The following is an 18,830-nucleotide window of genomic DNA, read 5'->3' as shown; positions in this document are numbered from 1 at the left end:
GATGTGCTGAGAGTGGTGGTGAGGAGATGATCAGGGCTGGTGACATAGAACTGTTGCTCTTTGGCAATGTGCATTGGTCAATTCTGGCTCCTTCTCAGATTTAGGTTGGCCACCCCTGCTGTAGAGAGGGTTTATATATAATTCACAGTTGTACATTCATGTGATGCTTGTCACATTCCAGGGTACAATCCAGACCAGCGAGGGTTTGTGTCACCACATATCCTACAACCTTGGGTGCCTCACAGTCCTTTGCTATAGTCGCTTGCAGCCTGGGTCACACACAAACTGCACGAAGGTCACACCCTGAGTGTTTGCGTATAGCTGCAGCCCTCCTTCAACAATTCCAGTCACATGCTGGCTTTCACCAAACACACCCCTGGTTCTGATTTTTCCCCAGTGCACGTATTCTGCACTCTCCTGGGCAATTCAGATATTGTAGGTCTGTTGCCCCAGTAAAGGGTCAATATTCAGCAATTTGCTTCTGCTAGTTTATTTTATTGGCTAATTAATGCAGAACCTGGTGGGCCTTCTTCTTCTTCTTCTTCTTCTTCTTTTGGCTCAACGAATTGCGTTTGTTTTTATTTTACTTTTTCCAACAGATTTTACCCTGGAAGCCCTAGGGGTTCCTTGAAATTCTTTCAAGCTGAAAAGGGTTCTATGGCCAAATAAAATTGGGGAACACTGGAGTGCAATAAGGCATTAAAGTAAAAAATGGCTATAAGAGAAATAAATGTAAACCACTACTTATTAAGTAAAACTTAACAAGTTAGGGTTGGTTCAGGGTAGAGTCCTTACCACAGGTTCCCAGTAACATTGCTGACCAAATGTCAGGACCTCCCTGAAAGTCAAAGGACTGGTTCCTTTGTCATCTTAGGCAAAAAGAGAGAAAAACACAGAGAGATAGGGAGAGAAAGAAAGGTAAGCTGGAGTGATTTAGCCCTTCATTCTATAGTCCAATCACCCTTTGAAATGCATTTCCTGTGAACACACAAACATTCTTCTGATGAAAGAAGTTCTGTATTGTTTGCTAAAATGTATATTGATCTCTTTCTGCCCCCTTGCCAGAGAATAGCCACTTGACAGGTGATTGACAGTTAACCTTGATGACCCCTGATTAGAAGCATAGGCTTGTCCTTTGTCTTTGAGGAATCAATTTATTTAATATAGCATAATCAGTAGTATTGCTGTTAAGAGGTGAAATACTTGCCCTGTTGACTTTTGTGGGGCCAAGACCTCATCTAAAGCATGTAAATAGAATTAGGTATATAATTATTATTAAGCGTAGTGCTATGCCTGTTCACCCTACCATGTTGCTTGTTAGTCAGATGTTAGTTTCTCATTATCAGTTGTATTATCATCCTCAAACACTTTGTGTATAAAGCTTTTGAATAATGAATTGTTTACTTGTAATTTTAATTCAAAAGATGACTTCAGAAAATCTTAATTTATTTCGTCTTAGGTAATTTTTTACATAGAAATTTAGATAAAGATGAAGAAATTCAAAACTTAACTTGTTAATATTGTAGGTGAAATGGTGCGGCAGGCCAGGGTACTTGCTCAAGCCACTTCAGATCTTGTCAATGCTATGAGGTCAGATGCTGAGGCAGAAATTGACATGGACAACTCTAAAAAGCTTCTAGCTGCGGCTAAACTTTTGGCAGATTCTACAGCCCGCATGGTTGAAGCGGCGAAGGTACCTACCAGGAAATGGTGAACTGAAGAAAAAGCATTGAATATTAACTTATGTTTGTGCAAAGTTATAAAAAATTAAGATATGTGCAGTCACTGGGCTGTAAATAGGAATTGTTGTAAAACAGAAAGGCTACGTCTACACTGGCCCCTTCTTCGGAAGAGGCATGCTAATTTAGAACTTTGGAATAGGGAAATCCGGGGGGATTTAAATATCCCCCACGGGATTTAAATAAACATGGCCGCCGCTTTTTTCCGGCTTGGGGAAAAGCCGGAAAAGAGCGTCCAGACTGGTGCGATCCTCCGGAATAAAGCCCTATTCCGGAGGATCTCTTATTCCTACTTGAAAGGGGCTTTATTCCGGAGGATCGCGCCAGTCTGGACGCTCTTTTCCGGCTTTTCCCCAAGCCGGAAAAAAAGCGGCGGCCATGTTTATTTAAATCCCACGGGGGATATTTAAATCCCTCCGGATTTCCCTATTCCAAAGTTAGAAATTAGCATGCCTCTTCCGAAGAAGGGGCCAGTCTAGACGTAGCCAAACAGTCGGTTACCCTATGAGTGTTTGGTTTGTATTTGATAACGTCCACTGGGAACGGTCACTAAAAGTCTACTAGAAGTATGCATTTTAATTGATTCATTCTTTTTGTATTCCCAACCCTTTCCATATTCTTTTGGTGACTTTGCTGACCTGATAGATGTGTATTTCATTGACTTTTTCAGGATTAGAAAGGGAAAAAACTATCGTGTCAAATTTGAGTCCTAATTCAACATTTTGACAATCAGAGTATAACTACCAAAAGCCAGATAAAATTGGAAATTAAAAAGTGAACTTTAAATACAGTGATTACGTAAATACTGTACATTATTAGAGCAGAGATTATGCACAATTTACACAATGGTAATTCTTACTGTGTGTCAAGTTTTAGCATGTAATTGTCCAGTAGAACTAAATATTGCACTGAAGAACAATATTTTATATTGACAGTGTGTGTGAAATAATGGAGCTATGTGCTTTAATATGCTGGACTGTGTACTGAAAGTCTGACTAAGGATGTTAAATATCGAGTAATTTACTAGTCGAGTAGTCAGTGAAATTTCCATCTACTTGATAGACACTTCCGTGTTCCTCCTTCAAAATGTACAAGAGGCTCTGCTAGGGCTCTTGTGCATTTCAAAGGAGGATTGGGGAACTCCATGTGCAGCCCGGGGCCAGCGGGAAGTCCCACTGAGTGCGGGGACTGCTGACCCCAGGCTCCATGCTGCTCTACCTCTTTGAAATGCCACGCAGAGCCCGTGGTCAGCTGTGCAGTGCTGCCCTTTGAAATTCTGCCTCAGTGTTTCAAAGCAGCCGCACACGGAGCTGACCCACGGCTCCATGTGGCGCTGCCCTTTTGAAATGCCGCCACGGGGTTTCAAAGTGGCAGTGGCGCACGGAGCCTGGGTATGGGCTCTGTGCGGTGCTGCCACATTGAAGTATCCCTTCTTCCCCACCTTTTGCTGCCTCTGTATGATAGAGGCAGCAAGTGGAAGGGGAATTAACTAGTTGACTCGACTATCCGATAAGCATTTGCTTATCAGCAAGCGAACTAGTCCTTAACATCCTCAAGTCTGACTGCCTTCTTCACCCTATTTAACAATGTAAGCAGTAACCTGCATCAACTATAAATTTCTGCCTGAAATTGAGGTGATAGTTGAAACTTTCTTCTCTAATTCATCTTAGAGACACATTAATCCACAGAAAACACAGGCCGATCAGTATTCTCATGTATGTGCATATGTAGACGTGGACATTTTTTTAAGATTTGTATTTTACTGAGAACTCTCGTGCAGGGGGCTGCGGCAAATCCGGAAAATGAAGATCAACAGCAGAGACTAAGAGAAGCAGCAGAGGGACTACGGGTTGCCACAAATGCAGCCGCTCAGAATGCTATCAAGAAGAAAATTGTCAACAGATTAGAGGTTTGAAACCAAGCTCTCTTGTTTCTATTATTTTACTCTTCTTTAACTATGAGTGCCCATATCTGTAGACACAGCCCAACAAATATAAATACAGACGTTAGAAAAAAATAGCAAGTTCACGACAAGAAATAGACCTATAAACAGTTGCTATGGCATACTGTCATTTGAAAGTTGCATTCCAGACTGAGAGTGGTGTGAGCTAACTAGTTTGCACATTAAATGTTTCATTAGTGAGCATGGTTTAGTTGTCAGTAAGAAACAAGATAGAGGGATTATTGTCATTCTGAGACTGCTATATTTATTCTGACATTTCATTCAGATAGACTTTGGTGGGGTGATCTTCAGAGTAAATACAGGAAAATGTTCACTCTTTCATTTCCACTTACATACTCTTCCATCTTCCTGTACTTGTGTTAATGCGCAACAGTGTTTCACTTAAACTGTTCCCCAAACATGTGACTGCATCACAGCTTAGCCCTATAGCCACCAAAGAAGCCACGGAGCAGAAATGAGGTTGGAAGCAATACATAATAGCCAGAGGTGCTGCAGAGGAAAAAAGACAATTTGTTATACAGTGGAGATGAAATTCAGCCTACTTTAATCTTCTAGAGAAGTCTAACCTTCATAATCACAAATTAAATGTACAAAAGAGCAAAAAAACCCTCTTCTAGTTACTGTTTTTCAACTGTGATTTTTCCATGGCCTGAGACCAAGAAGAAGATCTGAGTGGATAATCTTCATCTGGAGGTGCATTGCATTAAAACTGCTGTGTCTGTGTAAAAGAAGAGAATCTTGGGTAATTTAAGCAATGAACCATTAGAATAAACTTTTTAGTTACATTGTAAGTATCCCTTGTAGAAAATAAGGTTTTGTCTTATTGTAGAAATATCTTACTACTATCCCCTATATGAATGATCTATGCCAGTGGTAACTTCAGAATGAACTAACAAGCCTTCAAGAATGGATGTATTTATTTGGTAGGTTAATTAGGTAACATTGTTAAGAATAAACTGTATTGCAGTGTATTTGGTAAGTGGCTAAATTTTATTTTTGTAATAGAGGGAGGTGAGCAGGGACAGACCAGTAGTTGGATTTCTGAGTATGAGTTCAGATTCTCCCTCAGTATTTTTAGACTCAAACTGACTCATCCCATCATTTTTTCCATAAACAATCACCTTAGTGTCTTACCTTTTGGCCTTGAGTAGTCTCTAGCAAAACTGTCATGAAGAATGCTTTTTAAGATACATCCATGATTCTGCTCTCTGAACTTCTAATGTAGCAATGTCCCTCCTCTCCTCTGATTGATCCCTCCAGTCCATAGTCACGGCCTCTTGATTGGTGGTGCAGTTCATTTTTGGCAAGTGCCTATAGCATTTAGCAGTGAATTGAGCTAAATGACACAGCACTTTAGCTTACATCTAAACTCAAAAACTAATTTGCAAACTTGTCTACATTGGCTTTAAACTTGGTGCCACATTCTTCTTTGCAATCTGAAGATAGCTGGTATTACTACCTTCCTTGATATGTTTTACATGTTGAATTCAAAGCCCTTGCAGATGATTTTGTGCATTTAACAGAAAAAACATCCTCTTACTGTCGTACCTCGGTGTTTTCGTACCTTGGTACCTTCGGTGGTCTGGACTGTCAGTGTCAGCGTCGTCTGGTCAGGGTTGTCCTGGCGCGCTCCTGACAGGACCTCTACTCCATTGGTGATGATAAACTTTCGGCTGCGTGCGTAACAATCGGTACTCCCTTTATCTAGAATGTTAGACCCCCGTGCACTTCGGTCAACACAAGAGATCTCTGAGAGGCCCCGGAAACAACAGATGCAGGCAAGGTTTGAAATCAATCGCGCAAGTTTATTGTCAAATGCGAAGCTCTACCAGTTGGTAACAGAGATCAGTACAATGTTACACCACTGGGCGCTATGGCCCGCGTTGACAAGGTACCAACACCGGGCAGGCCTATTGCCATATATCAGATATTAACAGCAGTTAGTCAAAGTTAAGCTACTGTGCATTCTGTAAGTTTAGGCAATGACACCTGCCGTTCAGGCGCCTAGTGCGCCCCCCCCAAGGTCGGCCGGAGAGCACCCTTTGCGGTGTCCTTTTATAGACAGGTACAAACAACTTACATCATTTCTTTACGTACCAGGTTGCCACCCTCTGTTGCCTAGGTACCACCCCTCACTTTACGGAAGGGGGGCTCACTTACTATCCTTCATGCTGTCAATTTCGACCCGGTCCTGAACCTAGGTCGGTATGTGCATTAGTTTTTAGGGAGTCTTTGTACCAAAACGTTTCTTATTAAGATGTTCCATTACTCCCCTTTGGCTGACAGTCTGTACCCAGTGCCTCTCTGTGTCCTTCCATGCTCGACCTAACTTACACAATCACACAGTTATCAGTACGGCCTCTTTCTTGGCTCCTGTGTTACTGAACCAAAGTCTTGCTCACTAGATTGCAGGCCTGTTGCTGTTTCTATGTTGCAGGCCTTAGGCCTGCTGACTCCATGTTACTGACCCTCAACTTACTACACTTACTACTTCACCCTGCATTTTAATTAAAGTGGGTGAAGGGAGAGGCTCCTTGGAAAAATTCCCGAATCCACACAAACAACTGTATTTTATTCCTTCTGCTTTAGATTACTTTGGATCTTCACATCTGATTCAGCAGCCTTCCATTATGCTGTAGACTATATTAACTGTAGCTCTTCAGTATTCCTAATAAGTTTTTGTGGTGAAAGATTAACAATGTGAAGAAGGAAGCTCCTAGAACATTTATGGTGCCAGGTGTTTTTTCCCTTTGTTGTTACAAATTTAAGGATTCATAATAATGATCATTTCATTTTTCATCTGGAGTGGAAAATGACAGAGTTCTTTAAGTCAAGAGGAGGTAATGATTTAATAGGTTTCAGCTGTTAAATGCAGTAGTACGTATTTTACCTGTTGTGTTCTCTGACTTACTCAAGTTTATACCAGTTAAGCCTTTTAACTGTTTTTCACCCCCTCTGAAGATTGCGGCTAAACAGGCAGCAGCTGCTGCCACTCAGACGATTGCAGCCTCTCAGAATGCAGCTGTTTCCAACAAGAACACGGTAGCCCACCAGCAACTTGTCCAGAGCTGCAAGGTAACATTTATTAATACAGGAAGCAGTCACTTAATAGACAGTCTGTTGTATGTGTCCCATTTAATGCAGTTTACTTCTTGGGAAACTGTAAATCAGCTCCCTTGATTTCATAGAATCATAGAATCATAGAATAATAGGACTGGAAGGGACCTCAAGAGGTCATCGAGTCCAGCCCCCCGCCCTCAAGGCAGGACCAAGCTCCACCTACACCATCCCTGACAGATGTCTATCTAACCTGTTCTTAAATATCTCCAGAGAGGGAGATTCCACCACCTCCCTTGGCAATTTATTCCAATATTTGACCACCCTGACAGTTAGGAATTTTTTCCTAATGTCCAATCTAAACCTCCCCTGCTGCACTTTAAGCCCATTACTCCTTGTCCTGTCCTCAGAAACCAAGAGGAACAATTTTTCTCCTTCCTCCTTGTGACACCCTTTTAGATATTTGAAAAATATGTAATCACTGTGCCTATGGAGAGAGATTTTTAAGTTGTTTTTGTCAGTCTGACTCTAAAACATTTGATTCTTATTCCATGGCTGTACCAGATAGAACACTGTGTGCACCTCTAAGAATGTTTTTTGCCTCTTTTTTTGGTCACAGTTAATCATCTGTTCAAATCAAAGCCAATATTTTTTAGTACATGTGTGAGGGAGCAGTGTGCCTGCTCTAATATATAGGCCTTTTACAGATATTTAGGCAGTATCTATTACAGGTGAGGGGCAGATGTGAATATTTTTACAAGTATCTCAATTATAAACATGCTTCAGAAATGCCATCTTTCTTGGGGTGCATACTGCAGATAAATCAGCGGCACCCTACATGCAGATCTATATGTAGCACCTCAGGCACAGAGCTGTTAGATTTGGTTGCAGACTGGATTACGGAGTTACCTTACAGTTAGTGCACTGACAGGAAGCTTACACAGCCAGTTCCCTGTGTGGGAACCACTCGATGATGAATCACCTTCAGAGTCTATATCCTTTCCCAGAGCTAGCTTCAGGAGCACTGCTTTGAAGTTATTTAGTACTCAGGGAACCCTTACAGATCCTGCTGCTATGTAATTAGTCCTTACCTCTTGTTTAAGGTCTTAATTGATCCTGACTTGAGAAATAAGAGACATTGTCCCTTGGGTAGTGACCCGGGGAATTAAGTGTAACACTCATTCCGTAGCTGGTGTCTATTAGCAGCACTTGACACAGCCGAAGTACAGATCTTCTACACTAGTACAGGTTGCGCCTCCCTAGTCCAACGCCCTGGAGACCTAGTCCGAACCAGAGAATTTGCTGGACTGGGGAAAGTCAGTGCTGGCCCCTCTGTCTGTGGGGATCCACTCCAGCAGTAGCAGGGGGGGGCCAGCATTGATGGAGCGGGGTTGGAAGGAGGACACTTGGGAGAACAGATGGAGTGGCTGTAGAGTCCTGGGGCCAGGAGCAGAGCCCTGCAGCCGGCAGCCTCCCCCCCTCCAGTACTTTCCTACTCTCCCTGAGCTTGACTCACCAACAGATGCTGAAGCAGGGATGTTGCCTGATGAGGGAAGTCCAGATTATAGAGGTGCAGCCTGTAGTGGTTGGTGTCTGTCATGCTTCTTGAACTGAGTATGGCTGCTAATGGCAATACCTGTACATCACCCCCTGCAGGCTGTTCAGGGAGAGATTTGTATGATGCACTGTGGAAAGTCTTATGCAGAGCTCATGAAAATGAGGAATTTTCACTTGTGGCTGTCAACTTGTGCTTTTCTTGTGTGTGTTACAAGAGATTTAATGACATGCCAGATAAGTGGCTGCGAGGTGTCACGTAGACCCACTGGCAGACTGCTCTTTTATAGTCAGAGCTGGTATGCAGTGAATGTTGTAGAGTGGGGAAGGGAAGGTGTGTGTCTGTTTTCCGGGAGAGCTCTGATACAGGTAAGAGATTGAATAATAGTGGAGAGCACAGCTGCCTAAGAGTAGGGCTTTCCTTCCTATTTACTTGAACTGATCCTTCCCCTTCATTAGTCCACAGACCTGACTTGTCTAATTTAGATTGTAATCAACTTGGGCAGGACTGACTTTCTACATATCTATAAAGTACCATGTTCATCAGAGTTAATATGGAAATGATTAATAGTGATGACACTGGCCTGGTAACTACGACTAACGACATTTTTGAAAGCTATTTACACACTATAAAGCAAGGCTAGAGGTGTAATGAGATTAAATCCTTACCTAGTGTATCAAGACAACATGGATAGCAATTTGATACTTCTACTCAGGTTCACTCAGTCGACCTACATGCAATCTATGTCCTTAACTTCCCTTTTCAAGCCAAACTGCAATGTTAGCTTATGGGGTTCCAGATTCACTGACAAGAGGGTTGCTGAGCACACAGAGCTTTGATATGTCAAAGGTAAGCACTCGGAGATGCTGTCACATTTTCCTAATTGTAAGCCAGAGCACAGAGTAACTCACTTAACAAGAGACTGTTCTTTTGTGTTTTAGCTACAGCTGGCAGACTAATTAGTGCTTGTGAATAATGTTGCTTCAAGGCCTCTAGAGAAATAAGAAATCAAATGAAGTGCAAAAGAGCATATTCTTCTACTGCGAGAAACTATGCGGAAGTCAGGAGCGTAGCCACTATAATAGACATACATTTTCAAGTCAAAGATCCCAGAAAAATACATTAACACTTACGTTACAGTTTTTGAAAAATTGTTAAATAAAAGAAGCCGCTTGTACATATCTCAAAGGGCAGGGCATATCAAAGAGTTGTCTGGTAGGTAGTTGATATTTTCAATAAAAAATGCAAAGGGTGTTTATCCTTATATGTTGACTATTCATTCTAGTTTAGCTTTGACATTGATTTATTATATAGCAGATAAAGTCCTCTTCTGAAGTTTTTTTTCCTGGAATACTTAAACTTTAGGGAAATACTTTTGGAGAGTGTAAATTGGAGATCGATCATGTGAACATGAGCTGACGTGAATAAGGGTGAGAATAGATTTTAACAGTATACATTTTCAGAACATTACAACAACAAACACTACAAACATTTGTTACAGGAAGTCAAATAAAAACAAACTGAATATCAAAGGTGAGAATTGAAGGTTAACCCTAACCCTAACCATAAGGCAAGAAAGGTGCTTGAAAGATCTATACACAAAAACAATTTGTAGTGTAAAACAATGTCCAAAACAGAACATTCCTGAATCAATGAAAATATCTTTTTTTTGTTACTGAAACCTCTTAACTTTTCTTTATAAGTAACTTTTAGACTTCTATAGGCAGACTTAAGTTCTCCAGATACTGTAGGAACTCTTTTTTTAAGAGTCAGTCTCAGATTTATTAAGTTCTGTGGAACTTTAAATATTTTCTACAGAATCATATTAGTATCATCCCTATTACATTCTATAGGTCTCTTTCATAGGATGTGAGTCTTCGTTTAGTACTGAATGAGTTTTTAAATGTAACATTTAAAACTTGCTCCTTTATTGCTAACAGAATGTTGCTGACCACATTCCCCAACTGGTTCAGGGTGTGAGGGGAAGCCAGGCTCAGGCAGAAGACCTCAGTGCTCAGTTGGCTCTGATAAATTCCAGTCAGAACTTCCTTCAGGTAAACTGAACTAAAGAAATGCAGTATATTTTTTTTCCCTCGAGAACACTTTGAATTGTTTTTGTTTTGTGGAGTAAAACATTGGCATGGCACATTGGAGGGACAAATTGAGAACTCTCTGGGTACATCTGCACAGCAGCGTTATTTCAAAATAACATAGTACATGTCTACACTACAACCTTTATTTTGAAATAATGTTGAGCTGGAGGACTCCTTACTCTGATTCATGGTAACCCTCATTTTATGAGGAGTAAGGACAGTCGAAGTAAGAGTGTTCTTCCTTAGATTTCCTACTGTGTAGACAGCACGAAAAGCCAAATTAAGCTATTTTGATTTCAGCTATGCAATTGATGCAGTTGAAGTTGTGTAGCTTAATTCGACTTTAGCCCTGCTGTGTAGACGTACCCTCTGTGTTTAGTCACTGGTTGTATGCCTTTAGTAAGGAGAATGTCATTTGTTACTAGTAGGTAATGCTAATTAGGGTATTTGAGGCACAGGTAGCTCATAGTACTGTCTGTTCAGCTTTCCTTGAAAATGTGAAAGTGTCATACACTTTACATTGAGACGGGCTGCTAAAAAGGAAGCTCAGCTGGCAAGAAAACGAAAATGCCATGAATGTCTGGGACCTTGCTTAAAGTAGGGTTTTACGCATTTTGCTGAAGCTGGAAGTATCACCACTGTACCATTTTTTAGTTTAGCTACAGACTTTGTCCAGAATTCTCAAATCTTCTATAAGGCGGGGCAGTATCACTCCAATTTTTAAGATTGTTTTTTGAGAGACAGAGGTGATTTAACTTAAGTGTGGTTTTAAGGAGACCTCAGGTGATAAGCAATATACCATGCTTCCTTCAAAACATTGAAGATGAAGGGTTCCAGATTTGCCAGGCAGTGCCTTCTGTCATATGGGCTAGATGTGAATCTTTTCAGTGGTCACTGCTGTACCTCATGTGAAACAAGACATTGAGTCTGAATCTACTCATGGTGCTGTCACAGGAGTAGCTCAGGCTGTGATCTGACTTGCATAAAAGCAAAATGACAACTGTTTCTCTCTTTTGAGAGAGACATATTTTATTTTCCCTGCCCAAAGACATTCCAAAACACACAAAAAAAGAATACACCCCAAAATCACAAATCAAATCTCCCAGCATTCAGTTCCAGCTTCCTGAATCTTCTAGTGTTTAAATCTGCCTCCACTCAATCACAGGAGGACTACGTCTACACTGCAGGCTTTTTGCGCATGAACGGCTTTGCGCAAAAACTTGCAGAGCATCTACACTGCACGCGCATTCTTGCGCCAGTAAATTTACAGTCCAGTGTCAGAAAACAGGGCTTCTTCCAGAAGAGTTATTCCTCTCCCCACCAAGAATAAGCCCTCTTGCGCAAGAGCTCTTCCACAAGAAGGCCATGTAGATAGGCAACATGAATTTCTTGCGCAAGAAGCCCCTATGGCTAAAATGGTCATCAGAGCTTTCTTGAGCAAGAGAGTGTCCGCACTGCCATGGACGCTCTTGCGCAAAAGCACATGGCAGTGTGGACGCACTCTTGTGGAAGGCCTTTTGCACAAGAACTCTTGCGCAAAACAGTTGTTGCGCAAAAATCCTGCAGTGTAGAAGTAGCCGAGCTGTACTTCCCTGGGCTTGGCCTGATTGATCCCAGACTCCAATCATCCTCACCTGACCTACCAGGATTTAATTAGGGCCATTATCCCCTTTCCTTTCTGCCTAATGTGTCATCAAGGTACTCCATCCAGCACTGGAGCACCCTGTCACAGTTACTCACCCGTGTGTTCCCATTGAAGTCACTAGGAGTCTTTTAAGTTCTTGGAGACCAGGGAAATAAGTGTTGGAATGTAAGCAAGGTATGTTATCTCCGGATCCAGTGATGGTTTATTACTTGGCTGATTTTTTTCCTATTTACTAATATTGAGAAGAAAAACTTTAAATATTCAGAAATGTTGCAAGAAATTACAAGTGTATCATGTTTATTGTCCATACATGTCTGAGTCAGTATATGCATAAAATGGTAGATGTTCTGTTTAAATATTTAAACTTCCTGTTTGTTATTTATTTGTATTATAGTAGCCACTGAATGGCTTCAGTCAAACTCTGGTACCCATTGAGTTAGGCACCATACAAATAAATAACGGGGAAAAAGTGTCTGCTGCAGAGATATCACTGCTCAGGATAATGACAAGGAACAAATTGGGGCTGGCTAGGGGCAACATGAGGTAAAACTAGATGCCTTTGCAGTGGTCCTTGTAATCAGGTGGCTGCCAGGCTAATCTGTGGTTTTGGCAAATAATGGCAGAACTAGTGACCTAATTGTTTTGTCCATTCTAGACCTAGTTGAACATTTGAAGCATTTATACAAGGTTCTAGGTGTGAACTGATAAATCACAACACTTCTGCTCTACTCTTTAAATAGCCTGGAAGTAAGATGGTGGCATCAGCCAAAGCTGCAGTACCGACTGTAAGTGATCAAGCCGCAGCAATGCAGCTAAGCCAGTGTGCTAAGAATCTTGCAACAAGCTTAGCTGAGTTAAGAACTGCCTCCCAAAAGGTGAGTAAATATCCTCTTTGAGCAGTTAGAGGTTAATTGTGGCTTACAACACCTGACTTTGTAAAAGCTTGTGCGCAGTAGGAAATGTCATTTGGAAGTTGGTATTCATTGCTGTTCTTTTAGCTCTATTGATTCTGAGTTAATCACCTAAAATGAAATTGAGCGGTGCTAAATGCGTCTGAGTTCCCTTTGTGGCGCTGGACAATGAATTCCTGTGTTGGCAAGCTAAGTATGTTGTGCAGTATTTTTGTATCCAAGATATGCAACATGCCAAGATGACCTTTGCTGTCTGCATAGTCTGTTAAGAGATGGATAATAGCTCAAGACATGATCACTGGTGAATTTTCCCATTTTTGGTAGTAGTTCAGTTGCTTACTGTTACTCACAGTTTCTGTTTATTTTCTGGATAGGCTCATGAGGCTTGTGGCCCTATGGAAATTGATTCTGCTTTGAACACTGTTCAGACACTCAGAAATGAACTGCAAGATGCGAAGATGGCTGCTCTAGATGGACAGTTAAAACCACTCCCAGGAGAAACGGTAAATGGTGGGCAGAAGAGGCTGAGCATGGTCATCATTTAGGAATTCTGTCCCATAACTTTAGGGAGCTTTGGGTCCAAGTGGTAACAGCAGTCACTTGGTTTAGCTGATATTCATTCTAGTGGAATTTTTACACAAATACTCTTCCAAAATCCATCCCCAACACCATGCATGGGTGCTGGAACTAGGGATGCTGAAAGGATTGGCACACACCGGGCTTCAAATAGTTTCCATTATGTACAAGGGTTTACAGTTTGGTTAAAAGGCTCTCAGCACTTCCTCTGTACAAATTGTTCCAGTGCCCCGACCTCATGAAACATCTTTATGCTGATAAGAAGCCTGTCCTCATACTGAAATAATGATTGGAGGCAGGTCTTTCTGCCCTAGAGAACAGAGGGGAAAATCAGCTTCTGAGGTTGCTGTAATAAAGATTTTTTAATGTCTTTCTTTCCTTTGTTTAGCCAGTGAATTGTAATGAAACATACAAGAGAACTCATGACTTGATTTTTTTTTTTTAACTTGGTGTCATGGCATATGCACACCCCGTCTCTTGGGGGGCATACTCAGAGGTGTGAACACTGCCTAGTCAGCCATTGAATTGTCAGCAGTCTAACTCACGGTCTGAGAACGCTGACCCTTGGTCCAGGATGGCTGGAATCAATGAGAGGTAGCCAAAGTTAACAGGGGATGGCCTCTTAGCTTTGGATAGCACAGCTTGGTAGCCAAAGTCAGTAAGTTAGGGGGTTGGGGCCAGTCATCCCAGTAGGAGGACCTAGGCCCACTTGACTCCACCAGGTCCTGATCCAGGGCCCTGTGCACAACAGAGCAGTCTGCCACAAGGCCGGCCCACATTTTGGCACCTGAGGAGTGGAGCTCAAATGACACCCCCATGCCACCTTTTCTCCTACCTGCCTGTTATGTCTTTTGTGCCCTCCTTCCTCCAGCACAGCACGCCACCCTCTCTGTGCACCTAGAGCAGAGAGAATACATATGCACCAGCAGCAGACAAAATTTTCTACACTCTGGGTCCTACTGGAGTCCCTCCCCCCCACAGTCTGGCACCTGAGGTGGCTGCCTGAGTTCGCCTCCTGGTAAAGCAAGCCCTGGTCTGCCACCCCCTCGGTGGCGAATCCGGCCGAAACACGGCAGGTTTACCTGGGTGGGAGAGGCCGCACCTGCATCATCCCTGGGTCACTTCCTACCAGTGCTTGTGAGGTGGCATCCCTTGAAGTGGTTAGGTCCTCAGGTTCCCTGGCAGCTGCTTCTCCCTGGGGTTGTTCTGGGGCTGTCTGGCAGCAGTCTCCTGGGGCTCTGACTCCCACTCTCTGGGTCACTGGCTGGTGAAGCCCTGGAGGTCTGATTGAAGGTCCTTTTCCTTTAGTGGCAAGCCCACACTGAGCTGCTCTGCTGCCTTTTATGCAGCCCCAGCATTTGGAGCATGCCCAGTCTGGGCGAAGGGGTGGGGCTTCTTCCACCCATAGAGGGTTTTAACCCCACCTGCTTCCGTGCGGGGTATGCACACCCCATCACGTGGGCTGAGAGAGCAAAATATGTTCTTAGATATATTGCTAATTATTAGCACTACATTTTAAAGCTCTAATTTCCTTTTCATGATGCATGCTATTTGCTGCCTTCCTTCATTTGAGACTCTCTAATGCAGGGCTGCAAGGAGTGGGTTTCAGAAGCTGAGGTGGATGTTAGTTAGGATGGGGGGAGGGTAGGAAATCTTTCCATTTCTCTTGGAAGAAAAATTTATTTTAATTCGTTTTAAACAGTGACTATTATTTCTTGAATTTTTTTTTTCAGTTGGAGAAATGTGCTCAGGACCTTGGAAGTACCTCCAAAGCTGTTGGTTCCTCAATGGCACAGCTATTGACTTGTGCCGCTCAAGGCAATGAGCACTACACAGGTATGTTACTAGAAATTGCTACTGAAAATAAGATACCTTTTAAAAGGAGACACCTGTTTGCACAGGCTGCTGCCTGTCTCTGGCTATTCAGTATAAGTTAGAGCTTCTGTTAATTAAAAAAGAATGACCGCAATCCAAATCTTTTTTGTGTGTGTGAAGGAGATAGCTCTTCAATGTACAATTACACACCATGTGAAGGTTAGCATTGTGAGAACCCAGTTAAGCAGAAAATGCTGCTATATATATATTTCTGAAAGTGCAATAAGTGAAAGCACTTGGTGTTTTAATGTATTGTGATCCAAAACACTATGTTGGCTAGATGGTGCATGTCCTACTACATAGCATAAATAGCATCTCTAACACATGCATCAGATGTGCATAGTAAGGGATGAAGCCAGTGAAGAGTACTGATGCAGTCTTTCTAGATGTGTTTTTCCACTGCTAACTCGTGTTTTGTGTGCATTATTTTAGGGGCTGAAAAGATCTGTTTCTAAAAAAGAACTTCCTTTTCAGTTTTGGGAAACAATGCACAGGTTTAATTGCATGTGAAATATTAGTCCTTAAAATAAAATTGATAGTGTTGATAGTGCTTCCAGGGGATATTTTTAAGTATTACTGATTAAAAAGCATAATGACAATTATTGTTTCGTTTGATGGAATTAGATTAAGACTTCAGTTGCTTTCATTTGAACCGGATGTCATTCGTTTTAGATGACACAAATTTCTATTACGTAGTCACACGTAGTCAGTGTTGAATGTCTAGTGAAAATTCAGACGTCTTGAAGTCTTGCATTCCTATTGAGCTGAAAGTCCTCTTCAGCATCTGTCTCTATATTGTCTTATCTAATACCAACTTTGGTAATATGTAGATCATTTTGTGCTTGAATGAATGGTGAGGTATTTGGTGATGGTATATGGTGTTCTGTTGTTTCCTACCTAGCACGTGGGTATTGCTAATTTTATATGCCACGGGTGGCAGAACTACTGTTACTCTGTGGTACATTAAGATGACCCCCCCTTTTTATTAATCCACATGGCAGATATATTGGACATTTTAGGGGTTGACTTGCTTCCTGAAGGACTTTGTCATGATCTTTAAAGGACTGGGCTCGTGACGTTTCAGGAAGCTAAAAATTGAACTCGTTCTCCCTTTTATTGGGACTGTGAGTAGCTGTGTCTCAGGCTCAGAACCCCATCGGTATGTGTGCTGTGAGTGGGCCTGCATTGAGGAGCTCAAAGATTAAATAAACAAAATAGTTACGCAGGGGGAATGGTGCCTTAGAAAGGTGAAGTAACTCACACAAGGCCATACCTCCGGCGAGTGGATAATCTGGAATTAGAATCTAGGGCTCCTGACTCCCATTGCAGTGCCCTTTGAAACGAATGAAAAAAAAAAAGAATTCAGAACTAGAAACTTCTAACATAAAAAAGAGGGTTTTGATGAGGTGAGTTAAGGGTTTTTTTGTGGATCGTAACTGTGGAATACGCCAGGGTAAAATTTGTATTGCAGGTCACTAAAGAGAAGGGATGGAAACTAGAAGCAATGGCAAGCTTTATCACTGCGTAGAGTATACTCTGCAATTGTAGTACTGAGAATGTTAATGTTAATACACTTTTAATTGACAACTATGTGATTTATATTCATTAGGTTGTGAAACTACATTCCCGCTGTGTAACTGTCTAAATATTTATAGACTGCAAAGCAAGTGATGTACCAAAGAAGGCCTGTGCAGTGAATGGAAACCTTTCTGTAGTGTTTTTGTTGTGTCAATGACATAGTTAACCTCTGTGCTGTAATTGTAACAGATCACATACATAAATGGAGCATGTTCTGCACTTCACTGTTTAGACAGTGATTTTTTTTCCTCTATTACTCTGGGGTCTAATACAGATCATTTAACAACTCAGAGTAATGTATTGCATTTCCATAAGAGCTACATTAAATACAAGATAGCTATATATATCAACTCCTTATGGGGTCACAAGTCTTGGCAATATGGCTGCAAACATGTTGAAAGTCTAGTCAGATGGGCAACACAAACCAGTTTTCATAGGTCTGCTATATGACTGTCTGAATGATGAAACTAAGTTATGCCACTGTGCAGTTTTGTCCTTGACAGCCTTTCTGTAGTATTTATGCTTGAATACTACAGAATTTCACCCAAGCTGCACTGCCCAGCTTGGGTGAAATTTTCAAAAACACCAAGTCCCATTTTCCAAAGTGTCTTGGACTCTTAGGGCCCTAAGTCTCCTTAAATGTCAATAGAATTTACAGTCCTAAATCATTCAGTCTTTTTTGAACTCATTGCCACTAGCAGCTAAGACTTACACTTTTTTCCTGGCTAAATTGGAAGTAACTTGAAACTGTTACTTTTTTCTTCTTCTCCCTCTATCAGAAAGATCTGTTGGGTGATTTAGAACTACCCAGAAATGTGCTCTTGTGGGTATAATATTGATTTTATGGCTTTGCTCTGGGCATTTCTCAAACATGTTCACATCTGAAAGACTAATTTTAAAATGTTTGCAGTGTTCCGTAGGAAGGGGGTCATAACCTTGCAATTCAGCTGCCATAAAAGAATACGGATTGCACCTTAGAGGATACTAACGGAGTGTCTGAAATCTGAATGTAGGGGTTGCTGCCAGGGAGACGGCTCAGGCTCTGAAGACTTTGGCTCAGGCAGCACGAGGTGTTTCAGCATCCACCACTGACCCAGTGGCAGCACATGCAATGTTAGATTCTGCAAGGGATGTCATGGAAGGCTCCGCAATGCTTATTCAGGAAGCAAAACAGGCTCTGGTTGCACCTGGGGATGCAGAAAGTCAGCAGAGGTTAGCTCAGGTAAGTTGCAACATGGCTTTAATATGCTTGCTGAACAAAAAGTGCAGTGTGTGACTTCTGAATATTTAACTCAGAGCACTGATAATGCTGCCAGTGCTGGAATGTTATATTCTAGGAACCTTTGGGAGACCTGCACTTAATGCAGTTCTCTTTACAAGCACTTCTTTTGAAGAGATGCAATGATGTACCTGTTGTACCATACTGCATGTGAATAAGGCTTTTTACCCATGCCTTATTTGGGCTGTATGGTCTTGATTGTGAAATTGAAAAAGAGACTACATTGGATGTTAACAAACGAAGGGTCCTGACCTACAGTGTTGGAAACACATTCTGTAATATCCATTTTCTCTGAACAAGTGACGTTTCAGTGTTACTGAATCTTACTACAGTGTTGTCAGAACAACAGGTCCTTTTTCTGTTGATTGGGAAAGTTTGAATCTGTACTACTTTTTAAAGCAAAATTAGAGAGGAGTATTTTAAGTAAGTACCTTGAGTCCTGGGCTGCACAGAGGTTTTCGGGACTCGGGGAAATAGCTGAAACTGAGTCCCTTCTCCTTTCTGGAAATATTACACTGGAGGGAAGGAAAAGGGGAGGAGGAAGAGAGTAATCCTGCAC

The 18,830-nt window shown here is 41.8% G+C and overlaps 1 protein-coding gene across 9 annotated transcripts in view; it reads left to right on the top strand.

Moving 5' to 3' along the window:
- Positions 1–18,830, top strand: part of TLN2 (talin 2) — a 368,094-nt gene that overhangs the window by 242,721 nt on the left and 106,543 nt on the right. For all 9 annotated transcript variants that reach the window (XM_075897670.1, XM_006127334.4, XM_006127338.3 and 6 more), the window contains 8 exons: positions 1,527–1,693; positions 3,520–3,648; positions 6,664–6,777; positions 10,255–10,368; positions 12,793–12,927; positions 13,338–13,466; positions 15,273–15,375; positions 18,006–18,214. In XM_075897670.1, the coding sequence (XP_075753785.1) occupies positions 1,527–1,693; positions 3,520–3,648; positions 6,664–6,777; positions 10,255–10,368; positions 12,793–12,927; positions 13,338–13,466; positions 15,273–15,375; positions 18,006–18,214 (1,100 nt within the window). The remainder of the gene's footprint in view (positions 1–1,526; positions 1,694–3,519; positions 3,649–6,663; positions 6,778–10,254; positions 10,369–12,792; positions 12,928–13,337; positions 13,467–15,272; positions 15,376–18,005; positions 18,215–18,830) is intronic.

This window comes from Pelodiscus sinensis, chromosome 14, assembly GCF_049634645.1.
Source record: "Pelodiscus sinensis isolate JC-2024 chromosome 14, ASM4963464v1, whole genome shotgun sequence".
Classification (NCBI taxonomy): Eukaryota; Metazoa; Chordata; order Testudines; family Trionychidae; genus Pelodiscus; species Pelodiscus sinensis.
The sequence above is the reverse complement of the archived record's forward strand: the minus strand, read 5'-3'. Positions and strand labels throughout refer to the sequence as shown.